We start from the raw sequence: 12463 nt of genomic DNA, 5'->3' as shown, positions 1-12463 counted from the left end.
CCTCCTTGACAGTATCTTGCCAGACGCCCAATACACTGCTGTTTTATTTTTGTTGACTTTATTTTTACAGTTGCTTTTTTCTATGGCACGTGCTGCTGGTCCTCCTTGAATGGTAGCAACATCTGATTTTCTTTTCCAATAATTGTTTTAAGTAAAAATGAAAAAAAAAAAAAAAGGCAGCAACATACAGAAAAGATGAAGTGGAAAACAGATGAGGCAAATGTGTGTGGATGGCATCAGACATGAAACTGCTTCACCAGGGGACCTGGGCATGCAGAGATCACGGTAACAATGACCGACTAAAGTTTGGGGAAACATATGGAGTAGATTACACGGCCATAGATGAAAAATTCATCCTCCATGAACCTCAGTTTTCTTATCGGGAAAAGGGGACAAAACAGGAGAATCACAGCATTATCTCGATTGAGGGGAATAACAGGCAAAAAAGCAGAGCTGAGACTTTTTGGTCTTGGAACCCCTTTTCACTCTTAGAAGTTACTGAGAACCCCAAAGAGCTTTTGTTTATGTGGGTTACATCTATCAGTATTGACCATATTAGAAAGTAAAACAGACATTTTACACTTGTTTAATTTAAAATAATCATAATAAACCTGATGCATGTTAGCAAAAATACCTCCTTTTTTCATGAAGATGTATTTTTTCCAAATAACAACACTTTTCTAAACAAAAACACTTAGGAGCGGCAATGCTTTGCATCTTTGTAAATAAATCCTTAAACGTCTGCCTTCACGAAAGGAGCTGGATTCTCCCACTGCCTTCAGCATTCAATCTACTGTGGTATCACACTTCATGTAGTCTCTGGGAAGCTGTACTGTATCCTCGTGAGAGGGTACAGTGAAACAGGCCAATAACAGGCTCAATATTACTGTCAAAAAAGTTCTAGTCTCATGAACCCGCTGCAAATATCTCCAAGACCCCCACGTGTACCTGGAACATTCTGAAGTAAAGGGTTTAGAGCAGTCGCAAAGTAAACTCATCATAAATATTAATTCTCTAGGGCGCCCGGGTGGCTCAGTCGGTTAAGCGGCCGACTTCGGCTCAGGTTATGATCTCGCGGTCCGTGAGTTCGAGCCCCGCATCAGGCTTTGTGCTGACAGCTCGGAGCCTGGAGCCTGTTTCAGATTCCGTGTCTCCCTGTCTCTGACCCTCCCCAGTTCATGCTCTGTCTCTCCCTGTCTCAAAAATAAATAAACGTTAAAAAAAAAAATTGAAAAAAAAATATTAATTCTCTATTCCTTTCATTCTTAGCCTCAATGTTAGAACACAAACACCTTAGGGCAAAGACTTCTTCAGCTGTGTATCTAGCAGCATCATACCTCCTCTAGACACATGACCAACAAGTGTTACTGTTGTTGCTTATTCTGGTTGCGTAACTAATTAGCTGTGTGATCTTCAGCCAAGGATTCTTCATCTGTGTTCAAATTCAGAAATCCACGGACTTGAAAAGGGGAAAAAACGCAGCTCTATTTTCTGACACTCAGCCATCACTTTAATGATGACCGTACACAATAGACCCCCACGGGCACCAACTGAAACCGGAGGTGTTTTCAGATCGTATCATGGTTTATGGCAGATATCTGGAAATACCATACATGCTCATCACTAATTCAAAAGTATAGTAGTTATTAGACCTGCAACTAGGTCTTGTTATTTAGCGGATTAATAATAAGCACATATATTACAACATCACAAATTTGGAAAAATATCTTGACAGCTGTCTTTCAATACAACTGAGTTTCATTCTCAATCCTTCATAGGTGACTTTATTCTAAGAAAACGATCCACTGGCTTAACCAGATGGCCTAAGGAGTTTATGCAATCAAAAGGCTGCCCGGTGTTTAGCAATTCACTTTACCTCTTTAGACACCAAGCTCTTCTCTTTAAAAGGAAACTGGACTGTTTATTCTCTGAGACCCTCCCCTCAAGAGCAGGACGGGAACCCACAGCACACCTGAATGCATTAACAAACAGCTGCAAGAATCTGTTTTCAATTTTTACACCAGGATCTGAGAGTCTACTCGACTGAGCTGAATGCTTTTAGATTAATGGAGCCAGGCTGCACCAAACAGATGAAGAGCTAATGGTGAAAGCAAAGATTCTCCCACAGTATCTTTTATCACATTATAACGATATAGATCACAAACAAACAATAATGAGTCTGCAAAAAAAAAAAAAAAAAAAAAAAAATCCACGATCAATACAATTTGGGACTGTTATTGATATAAATGGCTTGTTTGGAATAGATTTAAACACAAATCGGGGGCACCTGGGTGGCTTAGTCGGTTGAACGTCCGACTTCGGCTCAGGTCACGATCTCACGGTCTGTGGGTTTGAGCCCCGAGCCCTGCGTCAGGCTCTGTGCTGACAGCTCAGAGCCTGGAGCCTGCTTTGGGTCGATCCCGTGGAACCCCCACTCTCACTTTTGTCTCACTCTGTCTCTCAAAAATTATAAATAAATATAAAAAAAATTAATAAATAAAAGATTTAAACACAAATCTTTCCATAATCAGAAGAGTGAACCTGGGTATATATCACTAATGTTTGCCTTAAATCTAAATAAAAGTGGGGCTCCTGGGTGGCTCAGTCAGTTAAACGTCTGACTATTTGATTTGGCTCAGGTCATGATCTCACAGTTCCTGAGTTTGAGCCCTGCGTCGGGCTCCCACTGTCAGTGAGAGGCCTGCTTGGAATTCTTTCTCTCTCTCTCTCTCTCTCTCTCTCTCTGCCCTGCTCCCCAACCCCCCGCCCCCCCACACACACACACAGGCTCTATCTCAAAACAAATACACACTTAAAAAAAAAACTAAATCTAAATAAAAGGGTTTGTACCCCCATATCGTCAAACAGAAAACATTCGAGAAAGAAAGAGGAAAAAAAAAAAGAATAAAGGAAAAGAAAGCAAGAAAGAAAAGTACGGAAGGGAATTTTCTAAGGCTATGGGGAAAAGCACCCTGTTTCTAAGCACTTGGCACAGAGCACTTCGCACTGGGATACTAATGGACTAGAACTTTAAAGAAGAAGTCTACTTGTCCTCTCACTTGATGACACAGATAACACACATGGGTCATTTAGGCCCTCCTAATGCTAGAGACTGAGCCAATAGAGCTATGTTTAAGAACTAAGAAAGCCCAGACAGATTGCATTTCAGTCCCCATAGAAAAATCTAGGCTATGTCAGGAGCAGCGAACAGTGGCACCAAGATAATATAAGAGTGGAGACTGCTAACTTCACTGAGCAAAATCCAAATGAAGATCAAAGTAGCTGTGAGTCATTAAAATGCTTCAAAATGGCTATCATATGGTTTCCTTCACCCAGAAACGCAACCCGACCAGCAGACATTTGTAAGTGATGACTATCCCCAGAAAAGTCCAACAAGCCAATTTTCCTAATTATATTTAAATGAGTCTGTCTACTCTATGCTTCCTTATTTATTCAACAGCACATTTTTTCACTTGCAAAGATAAAGACGGACGGAAGGCTGTCACTTCGCACGTTTAACTGAACAAAAAAACCCTCATATTGTGGTGGATTGGCGGGGGTGGGGGAGGGGGTTGAGAAACTGCATTACATCATCACAGAAAGTAGGTTAGGGCTTCATAACGTCACCTCAACACCAAGGACAAGCCGTTATGACTACATGCTCCATACCTGGTATTGGGACTGGGATACAAAGCCATATAACCTTCTGATTCATTGAACCCAAGGATAAAAGGATACTTAAAATATGGTGCAATGTAACGACTATAAGGAGAGGCCTGAAGGTTTGGGAAGGTCTGGAGGATGCCAACCCTGGAGGAGGCAGTGGCAATGGACTTGAGCCCTGAGGAAAAGTTGGATTAGGGATGGTGCACAAGTGGGCGGGCCCTCTGGACGGAAGGGGGGGCATGAGGGAGGGAGCAAAGTCCCAAAGGAAAGATTCTCCGCTGCATATTGCACAAGAGCAAAGAAGGGCAGTGTCTGCAGTGTTGAGTTAATGAAAGAAGCCATGAGAGATAAGGTTGGTGGAGACAGGTTGAACCAGATTATCACAACCTTGAAAGTTGGGCTCAATTTAGACTTTACCCTGTAGGCCAAGGAAGGCTTCTAAGCAGGGAGGGAGGTGTTAGGAACAACAGGGGGTTTTAGGAATAAACAATAGTGATTTATCTTCTCGGCTAATCTGCCTAACAGTGGGTCCTTTTGTCAAGCCAAGATTAATCAGAATCTATTATGTCTAGTAAAATAAGTGTGCCAAATTATATCCTGGGGTAATTTTGCTACCCCTTTTGCCCTGGAAATGCAATTCACATACTTTTCTTGACTGATGATAAATAACTGGGTAACCTGACGCCACAACAGGAAGAAACATACATTAAAAAGAAAACATATCACAGTTGCTCCTATGACTATGGCAATTAAAACATCTGGGGGGTGCTTGGGTGGCTCAGCCGGTTACATGTCCGACTCTTGGTTTCAGCTCAGGTCACGATCTCCACGTTTCGTGGGTTCGAGCCCTTTGACGGAGGGCCCCACCGTCCATGTGAAGCCTGCTTGGGATTCTCTGTCTCCCTCTCTCTCTGCCCCTCCCCCACTCTCACTATATCTGTTTCTCTCAAAATGAATAAACTTTAAAAAACGAAAAAAAAAATGTAGGGGGTGTGGTTGCATTCATTACATGAAAGTCATGATAGTTGGGGTTCCTGTTATACAAAATTAGAAGTGATAACTTTGTAAGAACTGATAATTACTCATTGCTGAATATGCTTTAATTTAGTAGTACTGTGTAACACTCAAAAATAAAGACATTGATTCCATCTATTTCAATCATTTCACTCCCATAATACTGGTTACTTAACTAACTGGCACCTGTCTGAAGCCTCATGACCAAATTAGGACCAGGTAGTGTCGGGCAGAAGAAACACCCACTCATTTCTGAGTTGCCACGGGAGAGTGCAATGATTCTAAATAAAATTTAAGAGGGAGAAAAGTTTTTTTGTAATAGAGGCAACTATACACACACACACACACACACACACAGAGTATATATTATTATATATGCAGGGACATACACACATAAAAGGTCACAATTAAGAACACTGTATAGTGAATGTTAGAGGGCGTGTTTGTTGTTTTTGTAACTGACTCGTGGTTACAGAGTTGCAAAGCACCCAGAGGCTGCTAAGCTTATCTCCGAAAAGGACTTCACTGTCAGAAAGCACAGAATAGCACAGAAGCACAGACTAGGTTCGGGGACCACTCCCTACTAACTGAGGCGAGGGAAACACGGCGGCAGGGAAGGGACTCAGGTGTAAGATTAAATTACAAATAGGCCAAATGAATGAAGCTGCGAGGAAGTGATAAAATCCTCAACACGCACCACCGTGTCTATTCTAGGGAATCGCCCCGCGAAGGGCAGCGTTTCCAGGAGACCTCAGCAACCTCACTGCGGGATAAACACTGCAAGGACCACGGTTTTTCATCTGGCTCAAAACCAGGCACAGCCAGTGTTTCGTGTCCAAAACGACACGACAGCAACCCCTCCGCGGGTGGTGGGGGGCTCTCCAGCACCGCCGTTTAGGAATGCCGAGTGCCTAGCCAGGACCTGTCAAAGTTTTCTTACTAAAATATCCTCATCTCCTCCCACGATGACACCCGGGGCTCGGAAGGCAGTCTTCCACCCGCTCGGGGCACGCTCCGTTGAGGACGGGCGTCTGCACGATCAGCCCCCGGGGGCAGGCACCCCCGATCCCTGGTCACACACTTCCTGTCTCTTCCCTCACGTCCCCCCCCACAACTTCGGTCTCCCATTCAGTTTCCAACTGTTACCAAGGTCCTAATCCCTGGAGGAAAGGGGGGCAGGCGGCTTTCTAATCCCCAACTCCTCACTCTGGGGCATCCGAGAGAGCCCAGGGAGGGAGAAGGCAGAAAGCCCTGGGTCCGCGAGCGGCACCCGCGTTCTGCCGACGGCGGCGGGTTAGAAACTACTCAATGAAACCCCAAGGCTGGGGAGGAGAGACGCGAGCGCCCAGCCCGGTGCCCCAAACCGACAGCAGGCGAGCGCTCGTTTTGTTTTTTCCTTTTTCTTTCTTTCTTTCTTTCTTTTTTTTTTTTTTCTGACGTCTCGCCCGTGCCCAGCGCTGGCGCTTTGGACTCGGGAGCCGGATTTCCAGTCCCGGAGCCCGAGTGCACTTCCAGCCACTCCGATCCCCAGACCCGGAGCGACGTCCCCCTCGGGGAACGGCCGCCGCGGGAGCCGAGCCCCGCCCGCGCCCGCGAGGGCAGCGGGGACCCGACCCCGCTCCCGGGCAGCGCGCGTACCCAGCCGCCCAACTTTGCGCCGGGCAGGGCCGCCCCCGCGAACTCCGCGGCGGCCGGGGTGGGGCGAGCACTCACCGACCCCGTACTTCTGCCTCTTGGTCGGGATCCAGCGGGCCATGGCGGCGACCTCGCCCCGCGGCGGCGGCTGCGGCGGCTACAGCTCCCGGGGCCCCGGCCGCCGCCGCGCCGCGCTCCCGCGCGCCCCGGGCTCCTCCGCCATGTTCCGGCAAACTTCGCCGACCCCGCGAGCCGTCTCCCCGCCGCGCCGCGCCGCCCCGCGCGGGATTCGCTCCGGCTCGGCCCCGGCCCGCGGTCACCTGCTGGGCCGGGCGGCCGCGCCGCCGTGCGCGCCCCTCCCGGCGCCGCCCCGGCCCCTCCCGCCGGCCGCGCCCTCCGCCCGCCCGGGGCCGCCTCCGCGCCCCGACCCGCGGGCGCCCGGCCTCTCCCGCCCGCCCCGGGGCTCCGCGCTCCCCCGACTCCGCCTCGCGCACTTCCCGGGAGCGGCTTCCCGGGGCCCACTGGGCTCAGAGGGTTGTTTTGTTTTGTTTTTTCCTCTCGGTGTTTGGCGCTTTTCCCCGCCTTCCTCACCCGGATTCAACCCTCGAGGCTGGATCCCGGGGGGCGTCGGGAGGGCCGGCGGCGGGTGGGCGCGGAGTGCGGGGTCGCTGCCACTGCGCGCGCCGCGCCTCGGGGGGAACTAGAATGCGTTCGGGAGCTGCCTGCCGGGCCCCGGGCACCCCCAGTGCCTGGCACTCAGCGGGCGCTCAATAAATATTTGTTGAATGAATGAGCAGTTGACTACCGCGTTCACCCCCTGGAGCTTTAACTGACACCGAGAGGACCGGAAGCCGGGCTCCAGGGCGGACGCGACCTCCCGGGGCCACCGTTGATAGCTTTCAAAGCGGGCGTATTTGTCTCCGGGTAAGTGGAGACCTGATGCGAGGGAGCCGGGCTCCTGAGACGTGTCAGCTTCCAAGGGGAGCTTCGGTGGGAAAATTCTTTAGATCCTGTACCCCGCTCTCCCCCCCACAAACACCGGGACGCCTCCCCAGCTGAAGGCATTCAGACCCTTGTGCTCAAGGGAAAAGATCGCCCCAAGACCTCCCTTTTCCAAGACAGCTGCAGCCCAGAGAGCATCCTTGTGGAGGGGGGACCAGGGCACATCCGAGAGACTCTTCTCCATCGGCCGTATCGTTTTGACCAACAGCCCGACGCACGGACTGTTCAAATGCACTGTCGCAGGCTCCACTTGGAACTCACTTCCTCCTGGAGAGACCTCGGGAATGAAGGGGGGGGGGGGCGGATCGGAGGCACCTGGCTTGGGGGGAGGGGAGGCGCTCGGCTACCTTACACGGAGAAGTAAAATCTCAGAGTAAATGAGCAGCCGATTTATGCTCCCGGTCTGAGAAAATACCTATTCAAAGAAACTGTTTTGTCTTTGCAGTCTGTGAAATTTTTCTGGCCTTTCTGGAACATGAAAGAAAGATAACGTAGTGAAATAGAGTGAAACTTGATTGAAAAATTAGTGCATTTTAATTTTGGTAATGTGTGCAAAACCATATCCGAAATAAAAAAAAAGGGGGGGGGTCCTGTTCTAGGTGGGTAATTCCTAGGGCTTATCCTCTTCTCCATCAACAAGTAGGCATTTATTTGCAAAGTGTAATGATAATTTAAGAATCCGTCACTTTATTTTTTCTTAATTTTTTTTAAGTTTATTTACTTTTGACAGAGACAGTGCGAGCATGAGCTGGGGAGGGGCAGAGAGAGAGAGGGAGACACAGAATCCGAAGCAGGCTTCAAGCTGTCAGCACACAGCCTCACGCGGGGCTGGAACCCCCGGAACTGTGAGATCCTGACCTGGGCCGAAGTCGGAGGCTTAACCGACTGAACCCTCCCGGGCGCCCCAAGAATCTGTCACTTTAGACTTAACATCCAGGAGGCACTCCACCATATCCATGAAATAATTTTTCTTAGCCAGTGACATCATGATTAACCTAATGTCATCTTCTTTCTACCAATGTTTATTAAGGGCCTGTTAGATGTCATGGAGCCCAGCAATGAATAAAGGAAAATCCCTACCCTCATAGAGCCTACAGTCTGGAATACAGAGGAAAACAAAACAAATAAATGTGTGCCAAATGAGACTAAGCATGTAGAAAACCCAAAACTAGGAGGATAGGATGTGCTGCTGTTTTATGCTGAGTAGTCTGCAAAGGTGCAGACATTGAAGAATCAACCCGAGGGAAGTATGCAAAGGCCTAGAGGCATGTTTGGCAGGTTCCCAAAACAGCAAGGAATCCTCCTTTGTAAGAAAGGAGTAAGTAGCTGTGTGGAAGGCAACTTGGTCCAAGAGGCACAGAGTGGCGGGATAGAGCAGGACCCTGAAAAGCATAGTAAGGGGCTTACATAGAACAACATTAGATGAGGTTGGAGTTTTTGAGCCAACCCTCCAATACAATCTAATTTGCTTGCCTATGGGATGAACAGACTATAAAGGCACAAGGGAAGACATAGGAATATTTTAGTAGTTCAAGCACCAAATGAAAGTAGTTGGGGCCAGGATAGTAGGGGAGAGATGGGAAAGAGGTTGGATTCTTAACATAAAGTTAAGAATATATTGGGACTCCTGGGTGGCTCAGTCGGTTAAGCGTCTGACTTTGGCTCAGGTCATGATCTCACGGTTGGTGGGTTCGAGCCCCGTGTCAGGCTCTGTGCTGACAGCTCAGAGCCTGGAGCCTGCGTGGGATTCTGTGTCTCCCTCTCTCTCTGCCCCTCCCCTGCTTGCACTCTCTCTCTCTCTTTCTCAAAAATAAATAAACATAAAAAAATTTTTTTAAAAAGTTAAGAATATAGTGTGCACGGAGGAGAATTCACTGTGAGGCCTCTGGGTCCTTTCATTAGCTTGTTTTTGGAAAGCCCGCAAAGAAAAAAAAATGTTTTGTGTTTTGTTTTGTTTTGTTTTCCTTAAGAGCCCCACTGTATATGCTTCAGGCCCCAGAGACCTTGGATCCTGTCCCTGGGTGTGATAGACAAGGTGGGTCAAGGATGACTCTAAGTTTGGGGGCTTGAGTAACTGGTAAATATATCCACGTTGTTCTGTATTGAAGTTTTCCTTTGTTACTTCTTTAGGACTTAATCACCTTTAGGACTTCCTCAGTGATTCCTCCACGTGGACCCCTAGGAGCTGAAGCACTTGCATTATAGAATGGGGACTTCACAAAGGTATTTCAGTTGTCTCTGTTCAAGGAAATTGCTTAACCAAATGTTCTCTAACTACTGGTGTACTTTGAATTTAATACACATCAGGGTGTTCCGTGCGCGTCCAGTGGAACCGGATTTCTACCAAAATGATTTCAGCTGCCTTTTCTGGAATGTTTTCAGCGCCACCCCCTACCACTCGCACTGAAAGCTCTTTGCAAACTTGAGGTTTGAATCTGGGCGCTGGATATTTCAAGTTTGACAATAATTGCGTTAAGAGGGTTGGAGGCAAACGGAAAATTTTAATTACAGCCTTCAGTACGTTTATTCTTTTTCCTCTGAAGACTGAGGTCCACCCACTTTGTTATATCCAATGGTTAAATCCCAATTTGAAAGTCCATTTAAATCATAAAAGCAGAGCTATTCAACATCTTTTATTAAAATTAGGCTTAAAATTAGAGAGTCAACTAGACGGGTAGGTGGAATAAGAGCATGATTCCCAGAAATATCAATTTCTTTTTCCTCTGATGTCTTTTCAGAAGAAACATTAGGCATATTCCAGAAGCACTGATACTCAGACTGCGAAACCCACACAAATATAAACACATTTATGCACGCACAAGCACTAGCATACTCTGCTTGAAGGTGCCTTGGAGAAAGAAATGAGGACAAATGAATTTGAATTTGGAGGCTAGTTTGACATGAACATTGTGACCATCCCTCACAACGCCTGAATAGATGGATGTGAAGACAATTGGCAAGGGCTTGCTTCCCCCATTGATTGCAAGGTTTATTTCGCCAAATCTGGCTGACTTGATTGCTTCTCTGAAAAAAGCTATGGATTCTATTAAAGAGCATCTCTCTCTCTCTCTCTCTCTCTCTCTTTCTCTTTCTTTCTTTCTTTTTTTTTTTTTTTTCTGGATGAGCCTACATATGAGTGAGTGTAGTTGCTAGAATAACCAAAAAAAAAAAAAAAAAAAAAAAGGCGGAAAAATGTAATTGGCTCTAATATCACTTTGAGGTCTTCTGAGGGCAAATGCTCTAGCTTAGGACAGGATGGTTCTATGTAAGTCAGGCGCAGGGTGAGGCATTGTCATTTGGGACCCATGAGCTAAAATGGACAAAGGAACTCACCCATGCAGCCCTAGAAGTACTTTTTTTTTTTCATAGACCCTAGAAACTCACATTGCTATCTACTCTCTGCCGCCCAGATGATTTATCTGGTGAGCATCTTTGGGTCTGTTCTTGGCTCTGCCACGGGCCGTGGTAGGTCCACTTTCTCTGATGACTGGGAGATGATGGTCACTTCTCCAGTGCTAGTCATACCCTCACCCCCATCGCCGTGAGATGGGTGCTCGGTAAGCTTAGCTTTCACCCTCTTTGCAAACACAGCAAAAAGCTTTTAGTTTTGCTTCTGGAATGCTCTTTGCTGCAGACATCTAAATGTGCTTCAAGTTCACCTTTGAAAGAAGTTGATGACATGAGCAACTCAAAGTTATTATTAGCTTGATGACAGTTGGATCAATATTCAATGCGAGAAGCGAGGAACACCACTTGAATTTTCAAAACTGTATTTACGTAACGTGTCTTGAAAAGTTCCTCTATGTGTTGAAAATCTATCTTCAGGGGCGCTTGGGTGGCTTGGTCGGTTAAGCCTCCGACTTCGGCTCAGGTCATGATCTCACAGTCCGTGAGTTCGAGCCCCGCGTTGGGCTCTGTGCTGACAGCTCAGAGCCTGGAGCCTGTTTCAGATTCTGTGTCTCCCTCTCTCTCTGCCCCTCCCCTGTTCATGCTCTGTCTCTCTCTGTCTCAAAAATAAATAAACGTTAAAAAAAAAAAAAAAGAAAATCTATCTTCATTACACTTTGTAAAACAAGAGGTGATAAAAACTAAGAAGCAAGGTGGAAAAATTATAATGTAAGCTTAAGGTACAATAATTAAACTATATATGCCGTAATATACTTATAACTATATAAAATTATATTTTGCATGGAAAATGACTGTAGAGGAACATTAAAAATGGAAATTTTTAACCTTCTTCAAAAGAAAACTACTTGGTTGCTGAGATTCCTGGACCATGTACAAAAGCAGAAAGTTAAGTGCTTAAATTTGACCTTTATTTGGGATAAGAGTGAAGTTTCATTCTGAAGCCCCTTGGTAACTGTGACATTGTGACTATGTTGTTTAGATGACTGTCATAGCAGATTTTTCTTCCTGTTACTTCATGGTCAGTTAAGAAACAAACATTTGATCTAGAAATTTTATTTAATACCAGACAGATTCTCCATGGTCACTAGCTGTAGCGTAACAATAATAATTACTATTCATGGCCTGTGCCTGGCACTAAGCTAAATCAGCTTGTCTGATCCTCACATAACCTAATGAGGTAAATAGAACATTATTGTCATCCCCCCCCACCAACTTACAAATGTGGAAAGTGTGTCCCAGAACATGTTACGATATTGCCCGCGTAATTACGTAGTGGCAGAACTAAATTCAAACCCTGAGCAGATTGGTGCCAGGGTCCATGCTCTAAGCCAGGAGTTAGTGAACTGTGTGTGTATATATATACAGAGCCTATATATATATATATATATATATATATATATATATATATATACACACACACACACACACACACAGTTCACTAACTCCTGGCTTAGAGCATGGACCCTGGCACCAATCTGCTCAGGGTTTGAATCATATATATATATATATATATATATATATATATATATATATACACACACACACATATGTATATGAATGTATACATATATGAATGTATACATATGTATATATGTATATATGAATCATATATATACATATATACGTATGTATATATACATACACATATGTATACATACGTATATATGTATATATATGAATCATATATATACATATATACATATGTATGTATACATATATATGTATATACATATATGTG

General features: G+C 45.9%; 2 protein-coding genes across 6 annotated transcripts in view; one reads left to right on the top strand and one right to left on the bottom strand.

The window, feature by feature from the left end:
* Positions 1 to 6605, bottom strand: part of DOCK5 (dedicator of cytokinesis 5) — a 218451-nt gene extending 211846 nt beyond the window's left edge. Inside the window, exon 1 of the mRNA XM_078445433.2 lies at positions 6394 to 6605. Coding sequence (XP_078301559.1) covers positions 6394 to 6436 — 43 coding nt within the window. The 5' untranslated portion in view covers positions 6437 to 6605. The remainder of the gene's footprint in view (positions 1 to 6393) is intronic.
* LOC132691680 (vegetative cell wall protein gp1) overlaps positions 6537 to 12463 on the top strand; it is a 45396-nt gene continuing 39469 nt past the window's right edge. For 3 of the 5 annotated variants that reach the window (XM_078445439.2, XM_078445437.2, XM_078445436.2), the window contains exons 1-2: positions 6537 to 7239; positions 9448 to 9540. In XM_078445439.2, the coding sequence (XP_078301565.2) occupies positions 6537 to 7019 (483 nt within the window). In that variant the 3' untranslated portion in view covers positions 7020 to 7239; positions 9448 to 9540. Of the gene's footprint in view, positions 7240 to 9287; positions 9353 to 9447; positions 9541 to 9624; positions 11474 to 12463 lie in introns of those variants that run through there. The other 2 variants (XM_078445440.2, XM_078445438.2) reach the window with 2 other exon arrangements.

The sequence above is a fragment of the Panthera onca genome, chromosome B1, assembly GCF_046562875.1.
Source record: "Panthera onca isolate mPanOnc1 chromosome B1, mPanOnc1 haplotype 2, whole genome shotgun sequence".
In the NCBI taxonomy this organism is placed as follows: domain Eukaryota; kingdom Metazoa; phylum Chordata; class Mammalia; order Carnivora; family Felidae; genus Panthera; species Panthera onca.
Note: the sequence above shows the minus strand (reverse complement) of the source record. Positions and strands in the feature narration are given on the sequence as shown.